This window comes from Ahaetulla prasina, chromosome 16, assembly GCF_028640845.1.
Source record: "Ahaetulla prasina isolate Xishuangbanna chromosome 16, ASM2864084v1, whole genome shotgun sequence".
NCBI classification, from domain to species: Eukaryota; Metazoa; Chordata; class Lepidosauria; order Squamata; family Colubridae; genus Ahaetulla; species Ahaetulla prasina.
Window position 1 is genome coordinate 10,189,750 of NC_080554.1, and position 26,711 is coordinate 10,216,460.

The window sequence follows — 26,711 nt, forward strand, 5'->3', positions numbered from 1 at the left end:
AAAACAACATAAATTGTAAAGATGCAAGCAACATGGTTATAGCCATAAATGGGAAGAGATCGGTACTAGGAAGGATAAGAAGAATAATAGTAATACAGCTTTAGTAAATAGTTCTTTTAGAATAGAATAGAATAGAATTTTTTAATTGGCCAAGTGTGATTGGACACACAAGGAATTTGTCTTGGTGCATATGCTCTTAGTGTACATAAAAGAAAAGATACGTTCATCAAGGTACAACATTTACAACACAAATGATGGTCAATATATCAATATAAATCATAAGGATTGCCAGCAACAAAGTTACAGTCATACAGTCATAAGTGGAAAGAGATTGGTGATGGGAACGATGAGAAGATTAATAGTAGTGCAGATTTAGTAAATAGTTTGACAGTGTTGAGGGAATTATTTGTTTAGCAGAGTGATGGCCTTCGGGGAAAAACTGTACTTGTGTCTAGTTGTTCTGGTGTGCAGTGCTCTATAGCGTCGTTTTGAGGGTAGGAGTTGAAACAGTTTATGTCCAGGATGCGAAAGGGGTCTGTAAATATTTTCCCAGCCCTCTTTTTGACTCGTGCAGGAGACAGGTCCTCAATGGAAGGCAGGTTGGTAGCCATTGTTTTTTTTTCCTGCAGTTCTAATTATCCTCTGAAGTCTGTGTCTTTCTTGTTGGGTTGCAGAACCGAACCAGACAGTTACAGAGGTGCAGATGACAGACTCAGTAATTCCTCTGTAGAACTGAATCAACAGCTCCTTGGGCAGGTTGAATTTCCCGAGTTGCTTCCCACATGACATATTAGTCAGAAAAGTTCAAGATCGCCCAGAGATAGGTAGCAAATGAATTTTATAAATAAGCTACATCTGCAGACTTGCAAGTCCCACAATACTAGGTTTGCTTCGCATTAGCAAAGAGGAAATGGAGTGTGGGTGTGTTTTATCTTGATTTAGCATGTGGAGTAACCCCATCCAGTTTGCTCGAAATAAAAAAAAAAAGAGAGAGAGAGTGGATTTGAATTACTGGGTGGAAAAAAAACCCCAACATGTGGCTTCTTGTGACTTTAATCTGCCCACTTGGCACCATTTGGTATCCATCCATCCCCATCTGCGTCAGCCCCGAAATCCTTTCCTCCAAGCAGAGAGGGGCGGGGGGGGGGAGAGTGGGGAAAGAACCGAAAAGCTGGGGAACAAGCTGGCCCATCTTCTCTGCACGTCCCTGGCACAGCTGCCATCCCTCGGAAGGGCAGTCTTTGGCATTTCCTTTCTGGAAGCTGCTGAAATTGGATCAGGGCACAGCAGGAGGAGGAGGAGGAAGAAGAAGAAGAAGGAAGAAGAGTGGGGGAAGAAAAAAAAGACATACACTAGGACCCAGAGAAAAAATTCAGCCTTCCAGATTTTCTCGCTGGGTGCTCAGTCTTACACAGTCTTCTCCGAGAGAGAGACGTACTGCCGTTAAAAAAAGAAACGAGGGGTCCAGATTTTGGGGTGGGGCACAGAGGAGAGAGACCCAACCCCATCTCCGCTTCCTGGAATTTGGGGGGCCAGCTTGGAGACGCGAACCCCAAACCCTCCCAAAAATGCCAGCTTGCTCTTTGCCCTTTTAACTCCTGGAACCGGGTGGCTGGACCAGCGGGTGAGTTAACCAAGCTAGGGCCTTGCCCAAAAGACTGGGTTTTGTTTGGGGTGGGGAGGGTCAGGACGGGGGGGGGGGATCCCACCCCCCCACCCCCTGCTGAAGGAAGCCAGACAGATCCTGGCCATCCAACTGCCTGGTCTCATTTTTATTTTTATTTTTTTCCCCTCTTTGGATTGGAAGCGTCAGGATAGAGTCGATTCGTTTTTTGGGAGTGGTGTGTGCAAGGATGGGTGGAGAAAAGGCAGCTGAAAAAGCCTTAAAAATGCAAAATAAAAATAAAAAACAAATCCCACCCCAACCCATCCTTTTTGCAATGCTCAGAATTCAGGGGGGGGGGGAAAGCGGGGGGGTTGGTTTGTTGTGCCCGGGTTTGCCAAGGGAAGGGAGGGAGTCTGGCTGGATTGGATGCCTGAAACAGTTTTTGGGATGAGGACGGGGAAACGATTCGCAATTATTGGGGTGCAGCGTGCCCTGTCTCCCCAGTTTCCTCCAGATCTTGGGGCAGGGGTTTGGCGGGTTTGGGTGTTTTTTTTTTTGGATGGCCTCCAGTGAGAGCTGGCTGGGCATTTCCTGGCAGGCATTAAGGGCCGGGCGCCCTCCCTCCGCTTCAAAGAGCCAATGGCTTTGCTTAAGATGGATGCAGCGAGAAATAGGGGTGGGGTGGGGGGGGTATTGGAAAGCTTAGCCTGCGTGATTTGTTTGGCTCTTGAACTAAGTGAAGTAGTTTCTGCTTCAAGTGGTTGATTGATCACACACACACACACACACACACACAATGTGGTTCTTGTTCACTTAAAGTGACCAGGAAGAAGAGATTGTAATATTTCTATTTCTATATTTCTATTGTTTTTATTTCCTTCCACCCACCTTCTCTTGGTGTAATGGGTGTATATTATTGGAACCCTGACACGCACACACACACCTTCCTTCCTTCCCTTCTTTCTTTCTTTTTCTTTCTCTCTCTCTCTCTTCCTCTTTCTTTCTCTCCCTCTTTCTTTCTTTTTCTTTCTGTTCTTTCTCTCTTTCTTCCTCTTTCTTTTATTCACTTTGTTTCTCTTCCTTCCTTTCTCTCTTGCCCTGAATAGTATAGGGTCTCCTGTTTGAGAAGGTTGGACTAAAAGACCTCCAAGGTCCCTTTCAATTTTCTCTCTCTCTCTCTTTCCTTCTTTCCTTCCTTCCCCTTTCTTTCTTTCTTTCTTTCTTTCTCTTTCTCTCTCTTTCTCTCTGTCTTTTTTCCTTTTCCTTTCTTTTTTGTCCTGAATAGTATAGGGTCTCCTGTTTGAGCAGAAGGTTGGACTAGAAGACCTCCAAGGTCCCTTTCAATTTTCTCTCTCTCTCTTTCCTTCCTTCCTTCTTTCCTTCCTTCCCCTCTTTCTTTCTTTCTTTCTCTTTCTCTCTCTGTCTCTTTCTTTCTTTTTTCTTTTTCTTTCTCTCTCTCTTTCTCTCCCCCTCTCTCTTTCTTTCTTTCCTCTCTTTCTCTCTTTCTTCCTCTTTCTTTTATTCACTTTGTTTCTCTTTCTTCCTTTCTCTCTTGCCCTGAATAGTATAGGGTCTCCTGTTTGAGTATGAGGTTGGACTAGAAGACCTCTGAGGTCCCTTTCAATTCTCTTTCTTTCCCTTTCCTTCCTTCCTTCCTTCCTTCCTTTCCTTCCTTCTTTTTCTTTCTCTTCCTCCCTCCCTCCTTCTTTCTTTCCCTCCCTCCATCTTTCTTTTTCCCCTCCCTCCCTCCCTTTTTCTTTCTTTCTTTCTTTCTTTCTTTCTTTCTTTCTTTCTTTCTCTCTCTCTCTCTTTCTTTCTTTCTTTCTTTCTTTTTCTTTTATTTTCTTTCCTTTTGCTTAACCATCAACCTCGCTCTCTTTTTACGGTCCTCCTGACATGCATCATCCTGGTTATTCCACAGCTCCGCTTGCAAATTCTCTCTTTGGATTCCCAACCGAGATGTGAGGCTAAGAGAGAGAGAGGGGGAAAAAAATCCAGACGCATGGAAGACCGATCCAGAAGTCAGAAATGGCGCCGTCGACACGAAGGAAAAGGCCCTGCCAGCTGTGCCCCTGCTTTCGTTCAATGGAGACATCCTGCCATGGTAAATGGGGGTAGGTGGCTGGGGTGTCCCCACCTTCCTCCAGATTATTTTTTTCCCCTTTTAAATATATAAAATATATTCCAAAAGCACCTGCAATTAATACCCAGCTTGGCCTTTGCAGAAAATTGGGGAAATAGCCTCATTTCTCCCATTTGTGACTTAAATCCATAGAGAAAGATAGCTTCCTTTATTTATTTATCAAGAAGTTCACTTTTATTTTTTGTTTGACTGAGAATGATTAGTTTAGTTTAGTTTAGTTTAGTTTAGTTTAGTTTAGTTTAGTTTAGTTTAGTGTCATTGCACCTGGTACAACGAAATTAAATGCTGTCTTCGGTGTACATTAGAACTATGAAATTAAAAACACAAACATGCATCCTTTACATTCTATATAACTGAAATTGAAAACACGATATTGTACTATACCGTAGAATAGAATAGAGTAGAGTAGAATAGAATAGAATAGAATAGAATAGAATAGAATAGAATAGAATAGAATAGAATAGAATAGAATAGAATAGAATAGAATTTTTATTGGCCAAGTGTGATTGGACACAAGGAATTTGTCTTGGTGCATATGCTCTCAGTGTACATAAAAGAAAAGATACCTTCATCAAGGTACAACATTTACAACACAAATGATAGTCAATATATCAATATAAATCATAAGGATTGCCAGCAACAAGTTACAGTCATACAGTCATAAATGGAAAGAGATTGGTGATGGGAACGATGAGAAGATTAATAGTAGTGCAGATTTAGTAAATAGTTTGACAGTGTTGAGGGAATTATTTGTTTAACAGTGATGGCGTTTGGGAAAAAACTGTTCTTGTGTCTAGTTGTTCTGGTGTGCAGTGCTCTATAGCGTCGTTTTGAGGGTAGGAGTTGAAACAGGTATATTGAGTAGAATTCAATATAGTTATTGCCCTGGAATAGAAGCTGTTTTTCAGCCTATTTGTCCTTGTTTTTATTATCCTGTACCGGCTGCCAGACGGTAATAGTTCAAAAAAAAAAAAGTGGTGCCCAGGATGAGATGGATCTTTAAAAATGTTTTGAACTTTCTTAAGGCAGCGGGAGCTATCAAGCTCTTCCAAAAAGGGGAGAGGGCAACCAAGGATCCTCTGGGCAATGACGTTGACCCTCTGGAACTCTGTCCTATCTTGCCACTGTGCAGTTGGCAAACCATACGCAGATGTACAGAAGAGACTGAGATTACACAGAGAAACAAGAGAGACAAGAATGTTAATCTAAGCAGATAAGATTATTCTGTGCCTTGGACTTTCTCCTCCCTGCCTCCCTCCCTCCCTCCTTTCCTCCTTTTATGGAAAATTAGTTGATTTTTCCAGTGGCTGTCCGGGAGTGGTTCTCAAACAGAAAAAAGATCTGCCTCCATTTGAGGCAGAAAACAAGAAAGGGGGGGGGAAAAAAATAAGCCAGTTTCTGGATGGAGATGCCAAACTTTTAGGTACTTTTGGATTAAAAAGTATGTGGGGGTTTTTTCCTGAGTTTTAGATCGTAACTTGGTGCGTTGTGCTGCGAGACGGTGCCTCCGTACGCTTAGTTAGCCCTGACTCATCCAGAACTCCCATGGCCTTAGAAATAATATTCGCTGGGAAAGGTTGATTTAGATGGTGTAATTTATTTAAAGCTGAAAGACAATGAGAAGCTTGTGGGAGCTGCCAGATTGGGAGCTTCCAAGAGATGCTTATAAGACCGAACAGTTACAGAAATGGTTTACCTGGAATGTTGTTTTGTGGAGTGCTTAAGCTCATCATAAATGCAAAATACCTTAAATAACTACTACTACTTCTTCTCCTCCTCCTCCTCTTATTCTTCTTCTTGTCGTCGTCGTCCTCCTCCTCCTTCTTCCTCCTCCTCTTTTTCTTCTCCTCCTCCTCCTCTTTTTCTTTCTCCTCCTCCTCTTCTTCTTCCTTCTCCTCTTTTTATTTCTCTTCCTCTTCCTCTCCCCCTCCTCTTCTTCTCATCCTCCTCATCCTCGTCCTCCTTCTTCCTCTTCCTCCTCGTCTCCTTCTCCTTCTCTTCCTCCTCTTCTTTTTCCTCCTCCTTCTCCTCTTCTTCTCCTTCTCCTTCTCCTTCTTCCTCCTCTTTCTTCTTCCTCCTCCTCCTCCTCTTCTTCTCCTTCTCCTCCTCCTCTTTCTCCTCGTTCCCCTCCATCTTCTCCTTCTTCTTCTTCTTCTTGTGCAGTCAGCTGCATCTCCGGGGCGCAAGCCTGCAGCTTGCATGTCTTTGTTGACGGTGTCTTGCCATCTTTGTTTTGAATGCCCGCAAAGTCGCCAGCCATTGACTTCTAGTTGGTAGGCAGTCTTGGTGGGGAGGTGCAGCTCTCTCGGCGTGTCCATACCAGCGGAGTCGGCCTTCTCTCATTGCCTCTGTAATTGGTGCCACACCGAAATGTTGTCGAACGGTGTCATTTTGTGACGTGGTCAAGAAGGGAGGTGCCCGATGTCCAACGGAGCCTTCGTATTTCCATGGCATGGAGATAGCTTTCGGTCCCGGTTGTTGCTGCCCAGCATTCACCGCCATACACGACGGGGCGGATGGTTGTCTCATAAATCTTGGATTTAAGACGGGTTGGCCTTTGTCTGTCCCATAACACACTGGCGAGTGCATCCAGGCTGCCTTCACCCTTGCTCGCACCTTGTTGTGACTCATCCTCCCTCCTCTCCTCAGCTGGGCCCCTCCGGAGGGCCCCTCCGGTCTCCAACTGGGCCTGTTATCAGACTCCGAATCTGATAATGAAGATGAATGGCTTGTCATGCCTCCAGCCCCTGGCCCTGGCGCCATGCCCGAGATGATTCCAGGAGTGAAAAGAGTAGCCCAATAAATTTCACTCATACAGCGTGTGTTCCTTTGGCTCAGCCGTCAGAGCAGGAAGCCAGCCAGGTGTTGGAATTGCTCGGGCCTACACCTTCTGACCCCTCCCTTTCCCAGACAGCAGATCCAGCTGAAGACAATTCAAAGTGGGAGGATCCTCGCTTCCAGAGATCTGAGAGGCGACGCCAGCAGAAGGAAGGGAGGGGCAGGCCTGGATAAATGCTAAGTCATGGAACCACACCCCACAGCCTATATAAAGGACCTGCTTTTGGCATTCCAACCTTGAGTCAAGCAAAGTCTTATCGAGTTTGCTGATACCGGACCCTATCACTGAAGTCACAACTTGGACTCCTGCCTGCCCTGATAGACCTCGAAGGAACTTGGCAAGCTGCAGAGGCTTTGTTGCCAAGTTTGTTACAGACTTCCTTGACTCGTTCGTCGGAGGGGGTGGGTGGGACACGACACACCTTGCCATTGCCTTGGAGGTGGGATCCCAGATACCGAAAAATGTCCGCTTGCTTTAGCTTTTCTCCATTGATTCGAAGGGTTCCAGGCAGTTCGGGAGAACCGGCTGTTAACTTTCTGAGCAGTTTGGTGAGCTGGTTGTTGGAAGAAATCATTAGGGCAGAGAGTTGTTAAATTATTTGAATCCCACCGCTGGTTCCAGGGGTGGTGACAGTCTCTAAGTACTCAGTTTTCTTGATGTTGACGCGGAGTCCGAAATGGTTGAGGCAATGATTCCATGATTGAACTCGCTGCTGTCCTTCACCTCTGGTGGTGGAAGCGAGCAGAACATCATCCGCATAGAGCATAGTCCAAGGTGTGTTCTGCTGCAGGTCATGGATGGCGGTATCCATGACACATATAAACAGGAGTGGTGACAGTGCACAGGTTTGGTGCACCCCAACCGAGGCCAACTGGGCATCGCACTTGGATTGCTGGTGTTCTTATATAACATTTTGACATTTTGATGGATGGGTAGGTAGGTAGGTAGATAATAGATAGACAGACAGACAGGTAGATGATAGAGATACATAGATTTTATTTATTTATTTATTTTATTTTTATTTATAATTTAATTTCTATACCGCCCTTCTCCTGAAGGACTCAGGGCGGTTTACAGCCATATTTAAAAACACAAAATACAAACAGCAAGTTTAAAACAGAATTAAAAACAAATATTTTAATAGGTCGAATCAAACTAAAACGAATCATAGACCACCATAAAACCCATTTAAAATTACAATTTAAAATTACGCGTAGGCCAGTCCCGCACGATGAAATAATAAAGTCTTCAGCTCACGTTTGAAGGTCCGGAGGTCGGGGAGTTGGCGCAACCCCGGAGGCAGCTCATTCCAAAGGGCCGGTGCCGCCACAGAGAAGGCTCTCCCCCTCGGGGCCGCCAACCGACATTGCTTGGTCGACGGCACCCTGAGAAGACCCACCCTATGGGAGCGCACAGGTCGTTGGGAGGCTATCGGGGGCAGAAGGCAGTCTCGTAAACAGCCCGGTCCTAAGCCATGGAGTGCTTTAAAGGTGAAAACCAGCACCTTGAATTACACCCAGAAGGCTACCGGCAGCCAGTGCAGGCCGTGCAGGAAGGGTGTTATATGGGAGCAACGAGGTGCTCCCTCTATCACCCGCGCGGCCGCATTCTGGACTAGCTGGAGCCTCCTGATGATAGAAATAGAGTGGTTAGAGTGATAGAACGAATGAATGAATGATAGAGGGGATCCAAGGTTTGAATACAACCCTGGTGCTCTTGAACTGACTTTCTGCCTTTAACTTCAATGCAGGTGCTCAAGTTACAGTGACTGAATTCCCCACCTAAACGTCGGATACCACGATGAAGAACCACCAGGTAGGAATTTTTGAGAAGAACGTATTCCGATCCATTCCTCCCACCCATCCACCCCGTTCCTGGATGCGCCGTTTCAACGGGAACAATGGTGCAAACCTGGGGGACGATTCTTTTCTTTTTTTCCCTTCCCCTCTTTCCCATTGCCATCGTTTGCAAAACGCATCTGGCTGAAGGCTACAAGTCGTCCTCGACTTACGGCCAACAACTGAGACCGGAATCGACTGCAAATCCAGGTTCCTCCATTGAGTTTGCTCCTTGGAAAGAGAAGAAAAGGATAACTCCTTCCCCCACCCACCCAAATTCAGGCCTAGAAGATTCCTAATAGCCAATTCCTCCTCCCCCCACCACTTTCCAGGGCTGTGGCTGATGGGACTTGGAGTCCAGCTCCTTTGGAGAGAGAGAGAGAGAAAGGGGAGGGACAGAGAAGGATGGGGGAGGCGGGAGGATGAGGAGAGAGAGAGAGAAATGCAAAAACAAGAATAGAGAACCATGAAGTGCATTGGCAAGGCCAAAATGGGGCAAAGGACCCTAGCCCCCATCAGCTTTTCTTGGAAGGTGAGACTTTTAGCAAGGGCCTCCCCAGAATTTAAACAATGGGGGTGGATTTCCATCTGCCTAGGGCAAAACGGGTCCATTTTCCTGCAAAAAAATTTAACTCCTCTGTTGCAATACGTTCTCTTCCAGATTTTAACCGTTGCAAGGTTTTTTTTCCAGCCCTGATCTCAGCCTGCAGGGCAGCGAAGGGGGAGGGTTGTTCTGCCCGTTGTTTATGGGTCTTGTAGTCCAGGGAAATGGACAGGCTACGGGGCTTAGAAAACCCCTCCCTGTATAGTTTTGTTCCTAAGCCTTGGGATGAAAGGCCTGGTTCATTTCGTGTGAATTTCAGTCTCCTTTCTCTCTCTCTCTCTCTCTCTCTGTTTGTTTTTACCCCTTCTGGAAAGAAATAAACTTTGGTCCTGTTGTTATTGTTATTATTGTGGTTGGTTGCTGTTTTTAAAAACGCAAACCTTCCATCGATTGGTCATCTAAGTCTGGCCGTATCAACACGTAGGGGCCTCTGTGGCTCAGACTGGTAAGACAGTCTGTTATTAGCAGCTGCCTGCAATTACTGCAGGTTCAAGTCCCACCAGGCCCAAGGTTGACTCAGCCTTCCATCCTTTATAAGGTAGGTAAAATGAGGACCCAGATTGTTGGGGGCAATAAGTTGACTTTGTATATAAATATACAAATGGATGAAGACTATTGCTTAACACATCGTAAGCCGCCCTGAGTCTTCGGAGAAGAGCGGGATATAAATGCAAATTAAAAAAAAAACACAGGGAGAATGTTTTATTTATAAGCCAAGCAGTCTTTGCAAAAAAAAAAAGGCTAAGAAGAAGCCCAAAAGGGCTAGGCCAGGGGTCGGCAACCTTAAACACCCAAAGAGCCATTTGGACCCGTTTCCCACAGAAAAAAACAAAACACCAGGAGCCACAAAACTCCTCCCATGCCCAACTATTTCTTGAGCGGCCACAAAACGAGCATATGTAGTTGAATTAAACGTTCTGTTTTCTCCTGGAACTTTTCTTTTCTTGGATTTATCCATGGTTGGCCTACCAGGGGTTGAAAAGCTCAATAAATCGCGTGCCGCACATTGGCGGTTGTGACGCATATTTTGAGTGACAGGGAGCCACAACAGAGGGGTGAAAGAGCCACAGGGCGGCTCCAGAGCCACAGATTGCTGACCCCTGGGCTAGGCAGACCAGGACACCTTGCATCGTTCAAGCAGAATATGCAAAATCTTTGCAAACGTCAAATAAAAGAAATTGCAAAGAGGAAGGAAAAAAATTTGCAAACTTCAAATAAAAATTTGCAAAGAGGAAGGGGGGGGGAGGAAAAAATAGTGCAAACTTCAAATAAAAAATGGCAAACTGGAAGGGGGAAGGAAAAAATTTGCAGAATTCAAATAAAAAATGGCAAAGAGGATGGGGGAAGGGAAAAATAGTGCAAACTTCAAATAAAAAATGGCAAACTGGAAAGGGGGAAGGAAAAAATTTGCAGAATTCAAATAAAAAATTGCAAAGAAGATCTGGAAGAAATGGGTTGATTATATGTTTTATATCTATCATAAAAAACTAGGTATTTGGATTTATATTGGATTTATACTGGATTTTGACGAGGAAGGACTAAATTTGAATAGCTACTGTAATTTTTGGTATTGAAATCTTATAAGGTGTTGTATTGTATTTTAAATAGAATATTTTTGAAAGAGTTTATGTAAGAAAGACCTGGGGGAAAAATTATATGGTTACAGAAGCTATAAAGGAAATATTCTTTGAATTGGATTGGATTTTTATGCTTTAGTTGGTTTTAAATACTTTAGGATTAATTTGTTCTGTTGATTTATATATTTTGTTACTGTTAATTGTTAATTTTATTTTATTTTTTTCTCCTGAAGGATTTTGGTTATGTTAGGAGGAAGTCAGAGCTAGAGAGGGAAAATTGGTATAATAGTTTTGGGGGAAAATTTTCTTAGCATATGTTTGTTTTATTTTTAATTATACCTTGTGCTTCTTCGGGGAAGTCAGGGGGGAGGGGGGAGGAGATTAGTGAAGGGAGGGGGGTGGGGGAAAAAAGGGGGGGGGAATTTTGTTGTAAAACTTTTTGAATAAAAAAAAAATTGCAAAGAGGGAGGGGGTGGTGAGAGGGGAGGGGAGAAATTGCGACAGGTTTTCTCAGGTGCTCGGCTATCCTGGCTGACCTTCGTGATCACCCGGTGGTCCCCTTTTCCCGCTTCTGTGCCCTCCCACCTGCAGAGCCCACACGCCGTCGTCCTGGTGATCCTCTTCGCCTTGTTTATGCTGCTGATCATTTACAATTCCAACAGCCGGAACGAAGGGCTCCGTTACACCGCTTTGCAGGCCAAGACCCCGCTGCCCTCCAGCCTCAAGAACTGGGGGGTGAAAGGCGAATACCTGCCTGTCCCCGGAGGGAAGGTAAGGGGGAGGGATGCTGGGTGGGTGGGTGGGTGGGGAGGGAAGGGAAGGGGGGAGGGAGGGAGTCTCCTTTTGGGGGGCTGGCATCGTGGGCAAGGGGCCCTCTCTGGCTGGTCGGCTTTAGGAGGGGCTGCCAGGTTCTAGCCAAGACCGAGGGCTTTCTTGCACAAGGTGCATCAAGGTGCGCAGCTCGGTGAGTTTGTCCAGGTTCTGGGTTTCTACGGGCAAGGATGGCGGTTTTTCTATTACAGGGTAGTTTTTCAGAAAGGGGCTTCCAAAATCTGGATTTTGAAGGGGTCAAAGGGCTAAATTACTTCTCATCCTCCTCTTTCTCCTCGTTTTCTTCCATCTTCTCCTTCTCTTTCTCCTTCTCCTTCTCTTTCTCATCCTTGTTTCCCTCCTTCTCTTTCTCTTCTTTCTGCTTCTCCTCCTGTTCCTCTTTCTCCTCCTTCTCTTTCTCCTTCTCCTCTTTTTCCTTCTCCTTGTTTCCCTCCATCTTCTCCTTCTCCTCTTTCTCCTTCTCCTCTTTCTCCTCCTCCTCATTTCCCTCCATCTTCTCCTCCTCCTCCTCTTTCTCCTCCTCCGCTTTCTCCTTCTTCTTTCTCCTTGTTTTCCTCCATCTTCTCTTCCTTTTTCTCCTTCTCCTCCTTCTCCTCTTTCTCCTTCTCCTTGTTTCCCTCCATCTTCTCCTTCTCTTCTTTCTGCTTCTCCTCCTGCTCATCTTTCTCCTGTTAATTTATTTATTTATTTATAATTTAATTTCTATACCGCCCTTCTCCCGAAGGACTCAGGGTGGTTTACAGCCATATTAAAACAATAAAAAATACAAATATAAATAACAGATTTAAAATTTAAAATGAAATATTTAATAGGCCAATTCACTAAAACGGTCCTAGACCGATAAAACCCTTTAAAATTATAATAAATTAATTAATTAAAATGCACTTAGGCCTGTTCCTCTTTCTCCTCGTTTTCTTCCATCTCCTCCTCCTCCTTCTCCGCTTTCTCCTCCTCCTCATCTCCTCCAACACTGAATGCTCCAACACTGGAAATTTTTAAGAAAAGGTTGGATAACCATTTGTCTGAAATGCTGTAGGGTTTCCTGCCTGGGCAGGGGGTTGGACTAGAAGACCTCCAAGGTCCCTTCCAACTCTGTTATTATTATTAAACCGGCTTCTCCCGTTGCTCCAATTGACTTGCTTTCTACCCCAGCCCTTGGTTCAGCACTGCAACCAGTGTGCCCTCATCACCAGTTCCAGTCACCTCCTGGGCAGCAAACTGGGCAAAACCATCGACCAGTCCGAATGCACCATTCGCATGAACGACGCGCCCACCACGGGCTTCTCGGAAGACGTGGGGAACAAGACCACCTTCCGCGTCGTGGCTCACTCCAGCGCCTTCCGTGTCCTGAAGAGGCCCCAGGAATTCGTCAACAAGACCCCCGAGAACATCTTGATTTTCTGGGGGCCCCCGCTCAAGATGCAGAAGAGCATCATCAAACTCATCGAACGGGTCAGCCTCAGTTTCCCCAACATGACGGCCTTCGTGGTTTCCCCAAAGCGCATGCAACAGTTTGACGAATTGTTCCGAAAAGAGACGGGCAAGGACAGGTGAGTCTGTCAGGATGGGAGGAAGGCAGGGGGTGTTGTTTTTTTTTGCATCCTGAACTGAGTGTTGTGGCCCGCCAGCAGCCAGTGGAGCTGGTAGCAGATTCGGCCAGTGAGGAGGTTGGGCCAGTCCTGGAGTCTGGGGAAGCCTCTGCGTTGGAGGCAGAGAGGGGGCCAGGGCCGTCTGACAGTTATCAGCTGCCTTTGGAGGCAGACATCAGTGAGGCAGACAAACAGCTGGAGCCTGTTCCCAGTGTGCGCATTCTCAGAGTTGCCAGACAAAGGGAACAGCTAAAGAACAAGGGTCGACTTGGGAGTAAAGCCAGAGGTGGATGATGAATGGCCCCTCCCAGAGGGAATAAAAGAGGAGCGAAAGGGGAGTGGAGTTTGCAGGAGACAATTCGTTCATTCCTGCATTCTTGCCAAGCATTGCAGCGGCTGAAAGATATCGGCCTGGCCACTCTCCAAGCCTGATAAAGGTCGGTAATTGAAAACTATCTTGAAAGGCTGTGGGAGAGGAAAGACTTTGCTGGAAAGGAATTCAACTGTGAATTAAATAAAAGGGGTTTTTGTCGGGACAAGGAATCTGCATCGTGGTTTGGGGAAGCCCAGGTCAGAACACCGAGAACCTGTGGAACTCCTCACCACAAGAGAGAGAGAGAGAGAACCTTTTTAGGGGTTCAAAAACATATCAGCCGCAATCAAGGCAGAATTTAACTCAAGAACAATGTTTGTTCTTTTGCAATCTTCCTGCAATCTTTGGTCGAAAGAGTTCCCAGAAAAATTAGCGAGCTAAACCTTAGCGAGAGTCCTCTAGAATCAATTAAGCCAAATTGGAACCAATTGTTTTTTATTATTCAAAAAGTTTTACAACATTTTTTTCCCCCCTTTCCCCCCCCTCCCCCTCCCTTCACAACCCCCCCTCCCCCCCCCGACTTTCCGGAATGAGCACAAGGTATAGTTAAAAATAAAACAAACATATGCTAAAAAATTTTCGTCCCAACTTAGTTATACCCCTACAATCATCAATTCCTAACTTCCCCCGAAAACAATCAAAAATAATACATCATAATCATTCAAAGGCAGTCTGAGAGCTCTTAGTCTGATATCTACTTTGAATATAGTCAATCCATTTTTCCCATTCCTTTAAGTATCTTTCTTGCGTATTGTCTTTCAAAAAGGCTGAGATTTCTGCCATCTCAGCCAAATTGGCAACTTTCAATATCCATTCTTCTATTCTAGGTACTTCTTTTTTCTTCCAGTACTGTCCTATTAGTAATCTTGCTGCTGTTATTAGATTTAAAATCAATTTAGTCTCAATTACTGTACAGTCCGTAATAATTCCCAACAGAAAAAATTGCGGCAGGAACTTTATCTTCTTTTTCAAAACATTTTGTAAAATCCACCAAATTTTTATCCAAAAGGCCTTTATATCCTTACAAGTCCAATTGGAACCAATTTTTAATTCATATATTTCTGAATGTTTATAAATTGGGTTCGGTGGCCAATTTGTGATATCATTTTGTTTTAAGTTTCTCAGGATATAAAGAGTTAACATGCCCTAATATTATCCTTTTTGAGGGAATTGTGTGCTACTCTGGAGAAGGTTTGAGGACAGATGGATTAGGAAACTTTGAAACACAGGCAGTCCTCGACTTATGACCACAATTGAGCCCAAAAGTTTTGTTGCTCAGTGAAACATTTTTTAAGTGAGTTTCGCCGCATTTTATAGCCTTGCTTTCCACAATTATTAAGTGGATCACTGCAGGAAACTTCCCTATTTAAGTCGGAAAGTTGCAAAAAGGAGGCTCACACAACCGCGGAACTACTGCCTCCGTCATAAATATGAGTCAGTTGCCAAACCTCTGAATTTCGATCATGTGACCATGGAGATATTGCGTTGTAAGTGTGAAAAACAGTCATAAGTCCCTTTTTTTCAGTGCCGTTGTAACTGCAAATGGTCACTGAACACGCTGTTGTAAGTCAAGGACGACCATTAAGTGGCCCAAATGGATGGTCTCTAAGTCAGCCCAGGGGAATTCTGGGAGGTGTAGTCCACACATCCTTAAACTGCCGACAAGCCATATTGCGCATTGGCGATAACCAACAAAAGCCTCTTTGTTTCATCCTTCCCTAAAAGGAAATTTCAGAAATATTTTTTCTTTTTCGGTTGTAAACTTCAAAAATATTTTCTTTCTTTTTCGGTTGGAAATCGAATGTGTCAGATTGGTCTAACAAGTGGCAATTCAAATCTCAACCAACAAATGCTTTGTCTTGCACATTGGCAAAAAAAATCAAAACATACAATACAAATTAGATGGACATGATCTTATAGACGACCTTGGACCTTTGATCAAGGACCTTGGAGTACTCATTTCTAAAGATCAAAGTGCCAAAGCCCACTGTAACAACATTGCCAAAAAGGCACTAAGAGTTGTTAACCTAATGTTGCGTAGCTTCTTCTCTGGTAATATTGTACTACTAACTAGAGCATACAAAACATTTGCTAGACCAATCCTTGAATACAGCTCATCTGTCTGGAACCCGCACTGCATATCGGACATTAATACAATCAAGAGAGTCCAGAGATATTTCACAAGAAGAGTCCTCCACTCTTCTGCTCGCAACAAAATACCTTATGCCACCAGACTCCAGATTTTGGGCTTAGACAACTTAGAACTACGCCGACTTCAGTCTGACCTAAGCATAGTACATAAAATTATCTACCACAATGTCCTACCTGTCAATGACTACTTCCGCTTCAACCACACCAATACACGAGCAAATAAAAGATACAAACTTAAGGTAAACTGAAAATACGACTTCAGCAACAGAGTGGTCAACACCTGGAATGCACTACCTGACTCTGTGGTTTCTTCCCCAAACCCCCAAAACTTTAAGCTTGAACTGTCTACTGTTGGGTTCCAAGGAACACCCCCAACGAAATAAAGCTCTGAGGGGAGACGACTTCCGGTATCCGGCGGCAACGGACATCTGGAGGTGCCTCTCCTGCCTCCAGTGTCCGAATCCGGCCGCCTCCGAGGCCCTTAGGGGCCAGGTGTTCCGAAAAGGACACCTGCCGCACGGACGGCTCGCCAGGGGTCTCCCAGCCGACATACAGGACTGGGGGACATGCTGGCGCCCCAGGCTCGGAGGGGTTCGGAGGCCTCAGGCCGCGCCATTATTTTGGTCGTCGCCTGGGCGCTGTGCCCGTGACACCGGGCTTTGGATTTATAATTGCAGCAGCCTGGTGGCGAACAGGAACGGAGAAGAATTGAGGAAGGGAGAAGGAAGGAGATATCGGCAATGTGAGTGGAGTGCTCCGAGTGCGGGGGTTTCTCCCCTGCGACTGGAAGGAGCACGAATCACTTTGGAGAGAGGAGAACTTAAAATAACAAGATTACCGGTTTTGTGGAGCTCTGGAGAGAAGAGGTGATGGAGAATTTAGGAGGGAGGGTTTGAGGCCCCCTCCTCTGGGGAACAATGGTGGCATCCAGCTTCCGCCTTCACTATGAGAATCTTGATGACATCACTTCCTTCGGCTTCCTGGTTGACTAACTGTACTCTGGACTCGTTGCTCCTGTGAGTGCCCCTGGTGGATCCGGAGGAAATTACAAGGATACTGTGCTTGCCTGAGGATTTTAAAAATTTTTAAATGGCAAAGGTCAGAGACCAACTGCTGGAGAAATGGAGAGAATTTTGGAAAAGTTATCTAATATGGACAAGAAACTGATGAAATAAGAGCAGAAATTGTGACTATCCAAAAGGATTTTAAAGGACACTCAACAAGTCTCAGCAGAAAACAAGCAGAAAGTGGAAGGTCTGAGGAGAGATGCGGCAGTGCAGAAAGAGAGGAGACGACAGGCAATGCTGTGCTTGGACTACAGATGGATAAAATGTCTTATTTCCTTAGGTTTCAAAATCTGGAAGAAGTGGACCAAGAAGACTTGAGAGATGTTGTGACTAAACTGTTGGGAGAATTTCTTGGGAGAGGTGTTGACTTTATGAATTGGGATGTGGATCGAGCTTATAGAGTTAATTCAAAATATGCACGCACGCATGCAGTTCCTAGAGAGGTTCATGTCAAATTTGTGAGAAGAGAGACGAGATGAAATTCTTAGAAAACATAGGAGTGGGGCACTGACTTATAGGGGCAGGGAGATAGCCATTCTGAGGCAGATTCCCAGACAGGTACGTGAAATGAGAAAGAAATATTACTTTTTGTCAAGCAAATTGTACCAGAAGGGAGTAGGCTTCAGATGGCTGATGCCAGAGGGATTGATGATTTTCCGGGAGGGCATTACGAAAAAAATTAGTACAATTGCGGAGGCTGCGGCCTCGTGGAGGAACACAAAGCCCTCCTGGAATTAGATGACCCAGGAGTTGAAGAAGGGAGGTTATAGACCATGGGAGGAGGCGGCTGCCGCTGTTGCGCCCTGGAGTTGGGTCAGGCTGAACCCAGAGTTCTGAGATCCAAAACTAGGAAGTGACAATGATATTTGGTATTGTGTTGGTTTTCCTTATTCTCCTTTGTATGATATTCTGATTATTCTTGACCCTTCTTTATTGCGTATGTAAGATTGATAAACTTAGCTACTTCGTATCACCTGCTTGCCATATGGCTGTTGTATGTGTTTAAAATTTTGAGTAAAATTCTTATCTTGTATAAGAAAAATGAAAATTTACCATACCTGATATGTATTTGTATAAACCTTTTTTGACCAATAAAAACTTTTTGGATAAAAAAAAAAAAAGAAATAAAGCTCTGAGGCTTAAGGTTCCTCAAAGTTCCAATTTATTAGAGATGTCATGTTGGCACAGCTGGGAAAACCCGAAACTGAAAGCTTCCAGGTTTTCCACACCCAGTTGAGAGTTCACAGCCCTGCCCCATACCCACTAGTTCATCACATTGTCCAATCAACTCTTCACACTCAACTGGATACAATCTTCAGGCAGTCTACATCAGACGCAGGCAAAAGTCCTTGAATATGGAATGTTGTTATGACTAACTTTCTATCGCTCCAACAACAACCCCCTCCCAACTTCCCCAGCTAAGATAGGTGGCAGTTAAGAAGCAAAAAGAAAATTGCCTTCCAAAACTGACACTGTGTGCCTACCGTCCCTGTTCTATTCCTTTTTTATCCCTGTTCTGTTCCTTTTTACTTACTCTTTTCACGTATCCAAATTATGTTTATACTTTTACCTGTTATCTTATATATGATTGACAAATAAATAAATAAATAAAACTTCAGAAACACTTTATTTCTGTTTCTGTTGTTCTCCGCCCTCCCTAGGCAGACTTCCCGGTCCTGGCTGAGCACCGGATGGTTTACCATGGTGATCGCGGTGGAATTGTGCGACAAACTCCATGTTTACGGTATGGTGCCTCCCAGCTACTGCAAGTAAGTAGTAGCCGCTCGCCTGGCTTTCAAGGCTGGTGGCGGGCGGGGAGCGGGGTGGGAGGTCCCCTTTCTCGACCTCACCTGTCTTTTCTCCTCCTAGCAGTAAGACCCCTCCCCACCGGCTTCCCTACCACTATTACGAACCCAAAGGGCCCGACGAATGCACCACCTACATCCACAACGAACGCAGCCACAAAGGGAACCACCATCGGTTCATCACTGAGAAACGGGTGTTCGGCCGATGGGCTAATCTCTACAACATCACCTTCTCGCACCCCGAGTGGGAATAGTGGCAACGAGGAGACCCCCACACACAAGTGCCGAAACCGGGATCCTGCAGACCCTCCACACCCTAACTGGGCCTGGCCAGCAGAACCTGGACTGCTGAGTTTTAAATTTCCCATCATGCCATACAGGAGTGCCTTGGGGCATTGTGGGAAATTAGAAGTCCGGTGAGCTCACCGTTGGATGGAGGTTGCTTTTAGTTGGATGGTTGATGGTTGATAAGTTCTCCAAGATAGTTTATTTCACATCTCACTGGTTCCTGGACTGCTATGTTAAATTTCCCATCATGCCATAGAGAAGCACCTGGGGCATTGTGGGAAATTAGAAGTCCAGTGAGCTCACAGCTGGATGGAAGTCCATTGAGGTTGCTTCAAGTTGGATGGTTGGTAGTTGGTAAGTTCTCCAATAAAGATCCCCTCCTTGGTTCCTGGACTGCTATATTAAATTTCCCATCATGCCATAGAGGAGTGCCTTGGGGCATTATGGGAAATTAAAAGTCCGATGAGCTCACAGTTGGATGAAAGTCCATCAAAGTTGCTTCCAGTGGGATGGTTGATGGCTGATAAGTTCTCCAAGAAAGTTTATTTCACGTCTCTCTGGTTCCTGGACTGCTGTGTTAAATTTCCCATCATGCCATAGAGAAGCTCCTTGGGACATTGTGGGAAATTAGAAGTCAGATGAGCCCACAGCTGGATGGAAGTCCACCTCAACCCCTTGCAGGGTTGCTTCTACGTGGAGCTCATTGGTAAGCTCTCCAAGAGATATTTTCTTCTCTCTTTCTCTGGTTCCTGTTATTTCCCATCATGCCATAGAGAAGCACTTGGGGCATTGTGGGAAATTAGAAGTCCGGTGATGATGTTGGATGGAAGCCCATCAAGGTGGCTTCTAGATGGGTTGCTTAATGGTTGGTAAGTTCTCCAAGAGAGATTTTTTTCCCCTTTCTCTCTGGTTCTTCTTCGCTGCCCTGTTCAACTTTAGAGACTTGATCTTGGAGGGGGAGCCCTCCTGAGCTCCGGACTCCAACTCCCATTATCCTTAGCCAGCTCGCTCATGATCAGAGAAGATGATAGTTGGGGGGAGCCCTCACCATCTATTTATCTTCCCCCCTCTTGCTCGATCTCTTTAGTCCTTCCAAAGGTGGGGGTTTTTTAGAGAGAGAGGTCAACCGAGCCAAACCTCCCTCGGTGCTCGCTACCCCCCAACTGGGGAGGATGGGAGTTGTAATTTTGGAACATCAAGGAGAGCAAAGATTGGGGTGCTATTTTTTTCTGTCCTCATTACGAAAAGATTTTTAAAAATTTAAAATAATAATAATAAAAAAAAGAGCAAGGAAGTGAAGCGATAGCTCTCCGGTGGTCATCCAATCCATCTGGGATCAGGAAAAGGAAACACACACACCCCAAAAAAAGTTACTGAAGGCATTTCATACCTGCTTCTGGGCGAGCGAAGAACCCCTTTACCTGTCCTATCCAGCAAAGGGGTTCTCCAAATCTATGGATCTTATTTTATTTCATTTTTCTGCTCTGAGGTGGGTGCCCAGTGGCCCAAGCACCAAGGCAGCGGAATCAGCCTGGCACAACAGCCCTGGCCTCCGATTTGCCACCTCCCCAAATCACATCACAGTTCCTACAATCTCAAAATTGGCAAAGGTGAAACCATCGGTTCATCACTGAGAAACGGGTGTTCGGCCGATGGGCTAATCTCTACAACATCACCTTCTCGCACCCCGAGTGGGAATAGTGGCAACGAGGAGACCCCCACACACAAGTGCCGAAACCGGGATCCTGCAGACCCTCCACACCCTAACTGGGCCTGGCCAGCAGAACCTGGACTGCTGAGTTTTAAATTTCCCATCATGCCATACAGGAGTGCCTTGGGGCATTGTGGGAAATTAGAAGTCCGGTGAGCTCACCGTTGGATGGAGGTTGCTTTTAGTTGGATGGTTGATGGTTGATAAGTTCTCCAAGATAGTTTATTTCACATCTCACTGGTTCCTGGACTGTTATATTAAATTTCCCATCATGCCATAGAGAAGCACCTGGGGCATTGTGGGAAATTAGAAGTCCAGTGAGCTCACAGCTGGATGAAAGTCCATTGAGGTTGCTTCAAATTGGATGGTTGGTAGTTGGTAAGTTCTCCAATAAAGATCCTCCTTGGTTCCTGGACTGTTATATTAAATTTCCCATCATGCCATAGAGGGGTGCCTTGGGGCATTATGGGAAATTAAAAGTCCGATGAGCTCACAGTTGGATGAAAGTCCATCAAAGTTGCTTCCAGTGGGATGGTTGATGGCTGATAAGTTCTCCAAGAAAGTTTATTTCACGTCTCTCTGGTTCCTGGACTGCTGTGTTAAATTTCCCATCATGCCATAGAGAAGCTCCTTGGGACATTGTGGGAAATTAGAAGTCAGATGAGCCCACAGCTGGATGGAAGTCCACCTCAACCCCTTGCAGGGTTGCTTCTACGTGGAGCTCATTGGTAAGCTCTCCAAGAGATATTTTCTTCTCTCTTTCTCTGGTTCCTGTTATTTCCCATCATGCCATAGAGAAGCACTTGGGGCATTGTGGGAAATTAGAAGTCCGGTGATGATGTTGGATGGAAGCCCATCAAGGTGGCTTCTAGATGGGTTGCTTAATGGTTGGTAAGTTCTCCAAGAGAGATTTTTTTCCCCTTTCTCTCTGGTTCTTCTTCGCTGCCCTGTTCAACTTTAGAGACTTGATCTTGGAGGGGGAGCCCTCCTGAGCTCCGGACTCCAACTCCCATTATCCTTAGCCAGCTCGCTCATGATCAGAGAAGATGATAGTTGGGGGGAGCCCTCACCATCTATTTATCTTCCCCCCTCTTGCTCGATCTCTTTAGTCCTTCCAAAGGTGGGGGTTTTTTAGAGAGAGAGGTCAACCGAGCCAAACCTCCCTCGGTGCTCGCTACCCCCCCAACTGGGGAGGATGGGAGTTGTAATTTTGGAACATCAAGGAGAGCAAAGATTGGGGTGCTATTTTTTTCTGTCCTCATTACGAAAAGATTTTTAAAAATTTAAAATAATAATAATAAAAAAAAGAGCAAGGAAGTGAAGCGATAGCTCTCCGGTGGTCATCCAATCCATCTGGGATCAGGAAAGGGAAACACCCCCCCCCAAAAAAAAGTTACTGAAGGCATTTCATACCTGCTTCTGGGCGAGCGAAGAACCCCTTTACCTATCCTATCCAGCAAAGGGGTTCTCCAAATCTATGGATCTTATTTTATTTCATTTTTCTGCTCTGAGGTGGGTGCCCAGTGGCCCAAGCACCAAGGCAGCGGAGTCAGCCTGGCACAACAGCCCTGGCCTCCGATTTGCCACCTCCCCAAATCACATCACAGTTCCTACAATCTCAAAATTGGCAAAGGTGAAACCATCGGTTCATCACTGAGAAACGGGTGTTCAGCCATCTTCTCTACAACATCACCTTGCATCCCCAGCTGGAACAGCCAGGTTAAAAACGATGACTCCACACACACCCTCCTCCTCCTCCTCCTTTCTGGAGCCCTCCTCAAAAATTTGGTACCAAAGCGATGGCGGTAAGGATATTGTCGTCTTTTTGGATTTTTGCACTGTTGCTTTTCATTGGTTCTGAGGCGGTGTTGAAGGTTTACATTGTGGGAAATTAGAAGTCCGTTGAGCTTGCCATCGGACATCTTCGATGAATCTTAAAAGACAAAACTTTTATTAAACGTTTGACTTGACTAAAAAGGCCTTCCTGTTTTTTTTCTTCTTCTTAAATATGGATTCATTTATTTTTTTACTTCAGACGTTCGATGACTGTCGTACAAACTAATCCATCATGCCATAGAGAAGCACTTGGGGCATTGTGGGAAATTAGAAGTCAGTGAGCTCACAGCTGGATGAAAGTCCATTGAGGTTGCTTCAAATTGGATGGTTGGTAGTTGGTAAGTTCTCCAATAAAGATCCCCTCCTTGGTTCCTGGACTGCTATATTAAATTTCCCATCATGCCATAGAGGAGTGCCTTGGGGCATTATGGGAAATTAAAAGTCCGATGAGCTCACAGTTGGATGAAAGTCCATCAAAGTTGCTTCCAGTGGGATGGTTGATGGTTGATAAGTTCTCCAAGAAAGTTTATTTCACGCCTCTGGTTCCTATTCTATTCTATTCCAGTCCAGTCCAGTCCTTATTCTATTACAGTACAGTACAGCCCTTAGTCTAATCTAGTCTAGTCCAGTCCTTATTCGATTCCAGTCCAGTCCAGTCCAGTCCAGTGTAGTCTAGTCTAGTCCAGTCCAATCCAATCCACTCCACTCCATTCTCTATTCTGTTCTGTTCTGTTCTGTTCTGTTCTGTTCTATTCTATTCTATTCTATTCTATTCCAGTCCAGTCCTTATTCGATTCCATTCCAATCCAGTCCAGTCCATTCCAGTCCAGTCCAGTCCAGTCCAATCCAGTCCATTCTAATCTAGTCCAGTCCAGTCCATTTTCTACTCTGTTCTATTCTATGCCAGTCTAGTCCTTATTCGATTCCAATCCAGTCCAGTACAGTCCAATCCAGTACAGTCCAGTACAGTCCTATTCTATTCTATCCCAGACCAGTCCTTATTCCATTCCAGTCCAGTTCTATTCTATTCCAGTCCAGTCCAGTCAGTCAGTCCAGTACAGTACAGTAAAGTCCAATCCAGTCCAGTGTAGTCCATATTTGATTCCAGTCCAGTCAGTCCAGTCAGTACAGTACAGTCCAATCCAATCCAGTCCATTCTCTATTCTGTTCTGTTCTGTTCTGTTCTGTTCTGTTCTATTCTATTCTATTCTATCCCAGTCCAGTCTAGTCTAGTCCAGTCCTTATTCCATTCCAATCCAGTACAGTACAGTAAAGTCCAATCCAGTCAGTCCAGTACAGTACAGTAAAGTCCAATCCAATCCAGTCCAGTCCTTATTCCAGTCCAGTGTAGTCCATATTTGATTCCAGTCCAGTTCTATTCTATCCCAGACCAGTCCTTATTCCAGTCCAGTCTCTATTCTATTCTATTCCAGTCCAGTGTAGTCTAGTCCAGTCCTTATTCTATTACAGTACAGTACAGCCCTTAGTCTAATCTAGTCTAGTCAGTCCAGTCCAGTCTAGTCCAGTCCAGTCCAGTCCAGTCCAGTGTAGTCTAGTCTAGTCCAGTCCAATCCAATCCACTCCACTCCATTCTCTATTCTGTTCTGTTCTGTTCTGTTCTGTTCTGTTCTATTCTATTCTATTCTATTCCAGTCCAGTCCAGTTCTATTCTATTATAGACTAGTCTAGTCCAGTCCTTATTGATTCCAGTCCAATCCAGTCCATTCTAATCTAGTCTAGTCCGGTCCATTCTCTATTCTATTCCAGTCCAGTCCAGTCCAGTCTCTATTTATTCTATTCTATTCCAGTCCAGTTCAGTACTTATTCGATTCCATTCCATTCCAGTCCAATCCAGTCCATTCTAATCTAGTCCAGTCCAGTCCATTCTAATCTAGTCTAGTCTAGTCCAGTCCATTCTATTCTATTCTATTCTATTCTATTCTATCCTATCCCTTTATAGTCCTTATTCCAGTCCAATCAGTCCAGTACAGTACAGTCCAATCCAATCCAATCCAGTCCAGTACAGTACAGTCCATTCTCTATTCTATCCAGTCCAGTACAGTCCAGTCCTTATTCCATTCCAGTCCACTCCAGCCCAGTCCAATCCATTTTCTATTTTTTCTGTCCTCATTACGAAAAGATTTTTAAAATTTAAAATAATAATAATAAAAGAGCAAGGAAGTCCAGTCCAGTCCAGTCCATTTTCATTCTATTCTATCCTATCCAGTATAGTCTTTATTTACTGAAGGCATTTCATACCTGCTTCTGAGCGAAGAACCCTTTACCTATCCTATCCAGCAAAGGGTTCTCCAAATCTATGGATCTTATTTTATTTCATTCCAGTCCAGTCTAGTCTAGTCCAGTCCAGTCCAGTCCAGTACAGATCTATTCAGCCTGGCACAACAGCCCTGGCCTCCGATTTGCCACCTCCCAAATCACATCACAGTTCCTACAATCTCAAAATTGGCAAAGGTGAAATAAGAGAATTGCTCTTTGCCATTTCTCGGTTCAGTTTCATTTCCATCTGTTGATTCCAATCCAGTCCCATACAGTCCAATCAGTCCAGTACAGTCCACACACATCCTCCTCCTCCTTTCTGGAGCCCTCCTCAAAAATTTGGTACCAGTCCAGTCCAGTCCAGTCCATTCTCTATTGTCTATTCTATTCTATTCTATCCCAGTATAGTCCTTATTTCATTGGTTCTGAGGCGGTGTTACAGTCCATTCTCTATTGTCTATTCTATCCCAGTTCAGTCCTTATTCGATTCCATTCCATTCCAGTCCAGTACAGTACAGTACAGTACAGTCCAGTCCTTATTGATTCCAGTCCATTTTCTATTTTTTCTGTCCTCATTACGAAAAGATTTTTAAAAATTTAAAATAATAATAATAAAAAAAAGAGCAAGGAAGTGAAGCGATAGCTCTCCGGTGGTCATCCAATCCATCTGGGATCAGGAAAGGGAAACACCCCCCCCCAAAAAAAAGTTACTGAAGGCATTTCATACCTGCTTCTGGGCGAGCGAAGAACCCCTTTACCTATCCTATCCAGCAAAGGGGTTCTCCAAATCTATGGATCTTATTTTATTTCATTTTTCTGCTCTGAGGTGGGTGCCCAGTGGCCCAAGCACCAAGGCAGCGGAATCAGCCTGGCACAACAGCCCTGGCCTCCGATTTGCCACCTCCCCAAATCACATCACAGTTCCTACAATCTCAAAATTGGCAAAGGTGAAATAAGAGAATTGCTCTTTGCCATTTCTCGGTTCAGTTTCATTTCCATCTGTTGGGTTGCAATGCCCGCTGTCCCCAGCTGGAACAGCCAGGTTAAAAAAAACGATGACTCCACACACATCCCTCCTCCTCCTCCTCCTTTCTGTAGCCCCCTCCTCAAAAATTTGGTACCAAAGCGATGGCGGTAAGGATATTGTCGTCTTTTGGATTTTTGCACTGTTGCTTTTTCATTGGTTCTGAGGCGGTGTTGAAGGTTTACTGGCCAGTGAAATTCTTTACTGTTAAGGTTGCCATCGGACATCTTCGATGAATCTTAAAAGACAAAACTTTTATTAAACGTTTGACTTGACTAAAAAGGCCTTCCTGTTTTTTTTCTTCTTCTTAAATATGGATTCATTTATTTTTTTACTTCAGACGTTCGATGACTGTCGTACAAACTAATCCAACCTAAACTTAGAAGAGAAGATGGGGGGGGGGGGAGAATAAAAAGAGCAAGAAAAAAGAAAAGAAGGCACGAAGAAAACATAAAGAAGGGGAGGGGAGGGAACGGAGGGGTGAGGAGGGGAAGAAGGAAGACAATCTTGAAACAGAGAAGAGAATATAGTCCTTATTTGATTCCAATCCAGTCCAGTACAGTCAGTCCAGTACAGTAGTACAGTACAGTCCATTCCCTATTCTATTCCAGTCCAGTCCAATCCAGTCCAGTGTAGTCCTTATTTGATTCCAGTCCATTTTCTATTCTATCCAGTCCAGTCAGTCCAGTCCAGTCCAATCAGTCCAGTCAGTCAGTCCAATCAGTCCAGTCAGTCCAGTACAGTCCAGTCCAGTCCTTATTTGATTCCAATCCAGTCCCATACAGTCCAATCAGTCCAGTCAGTCAGTCCAGTACAGTCAGTCCAATCCAGTAGTCCAATCCAGTACAGTCCAATCAGTCCAGTCAATCCAGTCCATTTCTATTCTATCCCAGTTCAGTCCTTATTCGATTCCAGTCCAGTCTCTATTTATTCTATTCCAGTCCAGTCAGTACAGTCCAATCAGTCCAGTACAGTCCAGTACAGTCCATTCCAGTCCAGTCCAGTCCTTAATCTAATCTAGTCTAGTCCAGTCCTTAATCTAATCTAGTCCAGTCCAGTCCAGTCCAGTCCAGTCCAATCCATTTTCTATTCTATCCTATCCCAGTATAGTCCTTATTTGATTCCAATCCAGTACAGTACAGTCCATTCTCT

At 44.8% G+C, this 26,711-nt stretch overlaps 1 protein-coding gene across 2 annotated transcripts; it reads left to right on the forward strand.

The window, feature by feature from the left end:
* The first annotated feature begins 1,166 nt into the window (after window positions 1–1,166).
* ST6GALNAC6 (ST6 N-acetylgalactosaminide alpha-2,6-sialyltransferase 6) lies at window positions 1,167–20,321 on the forward strand. Of its 2 annotated transcripts, none has more exons than XM_058159347.1 (7): window positions 1,167–1,624; window positions 3,528–3,710; window positions 8,339–8,403; window positions 11,199–11,378; window positions 12,591–12,988; window positions 18,280–18,387; window positions 18,491–20,321. In XM_058159347.1, exons 3-7 carry the CDS (start codon window positions 8,389–8,391, stop codon window positions 18,675–18,677), a joined length of 888 nt encoding a protein of 295 aa, XP_058015330.1. In that variant the 5' UTR covers window positions 1,167–1,624; window positions 3,528–3,710; window positions 8,339–8,388; the 3' UTR covers window positions 18,678–20,321. The 2 variants fall into 2 exon arrangements, with proteins under 2 accessions (XP_058015330.1, XP_058015329.1); XM_058159346.1 differs by having other exon boundaries at window positions 1,168–1,624; window positions 18,488–20,321.
* The last annotated feature ends 6,390 nt before the right edge of the window (window positions 20,322–26,711 follow it).

Coding starts and splice junctions, on each gene's coding strand:
- ST6GALNAC6 (XM_058159346.1), top strand. Junction 11,379..12,590: donor TGCCTGTCCCCGGAGGGAAG/GTAAGGGGGAGG, acceptor TTTCTACCCCAG/CCCTTGGTTCAGCACTGCAA. Junction 12,989..18,279: donor AAAGAGACGGGCAAGGACAG/GTGAGTCTGTCA, acceptor CGCCCTCCCTAG/GCAGACTTCCCGGTCCTGGC.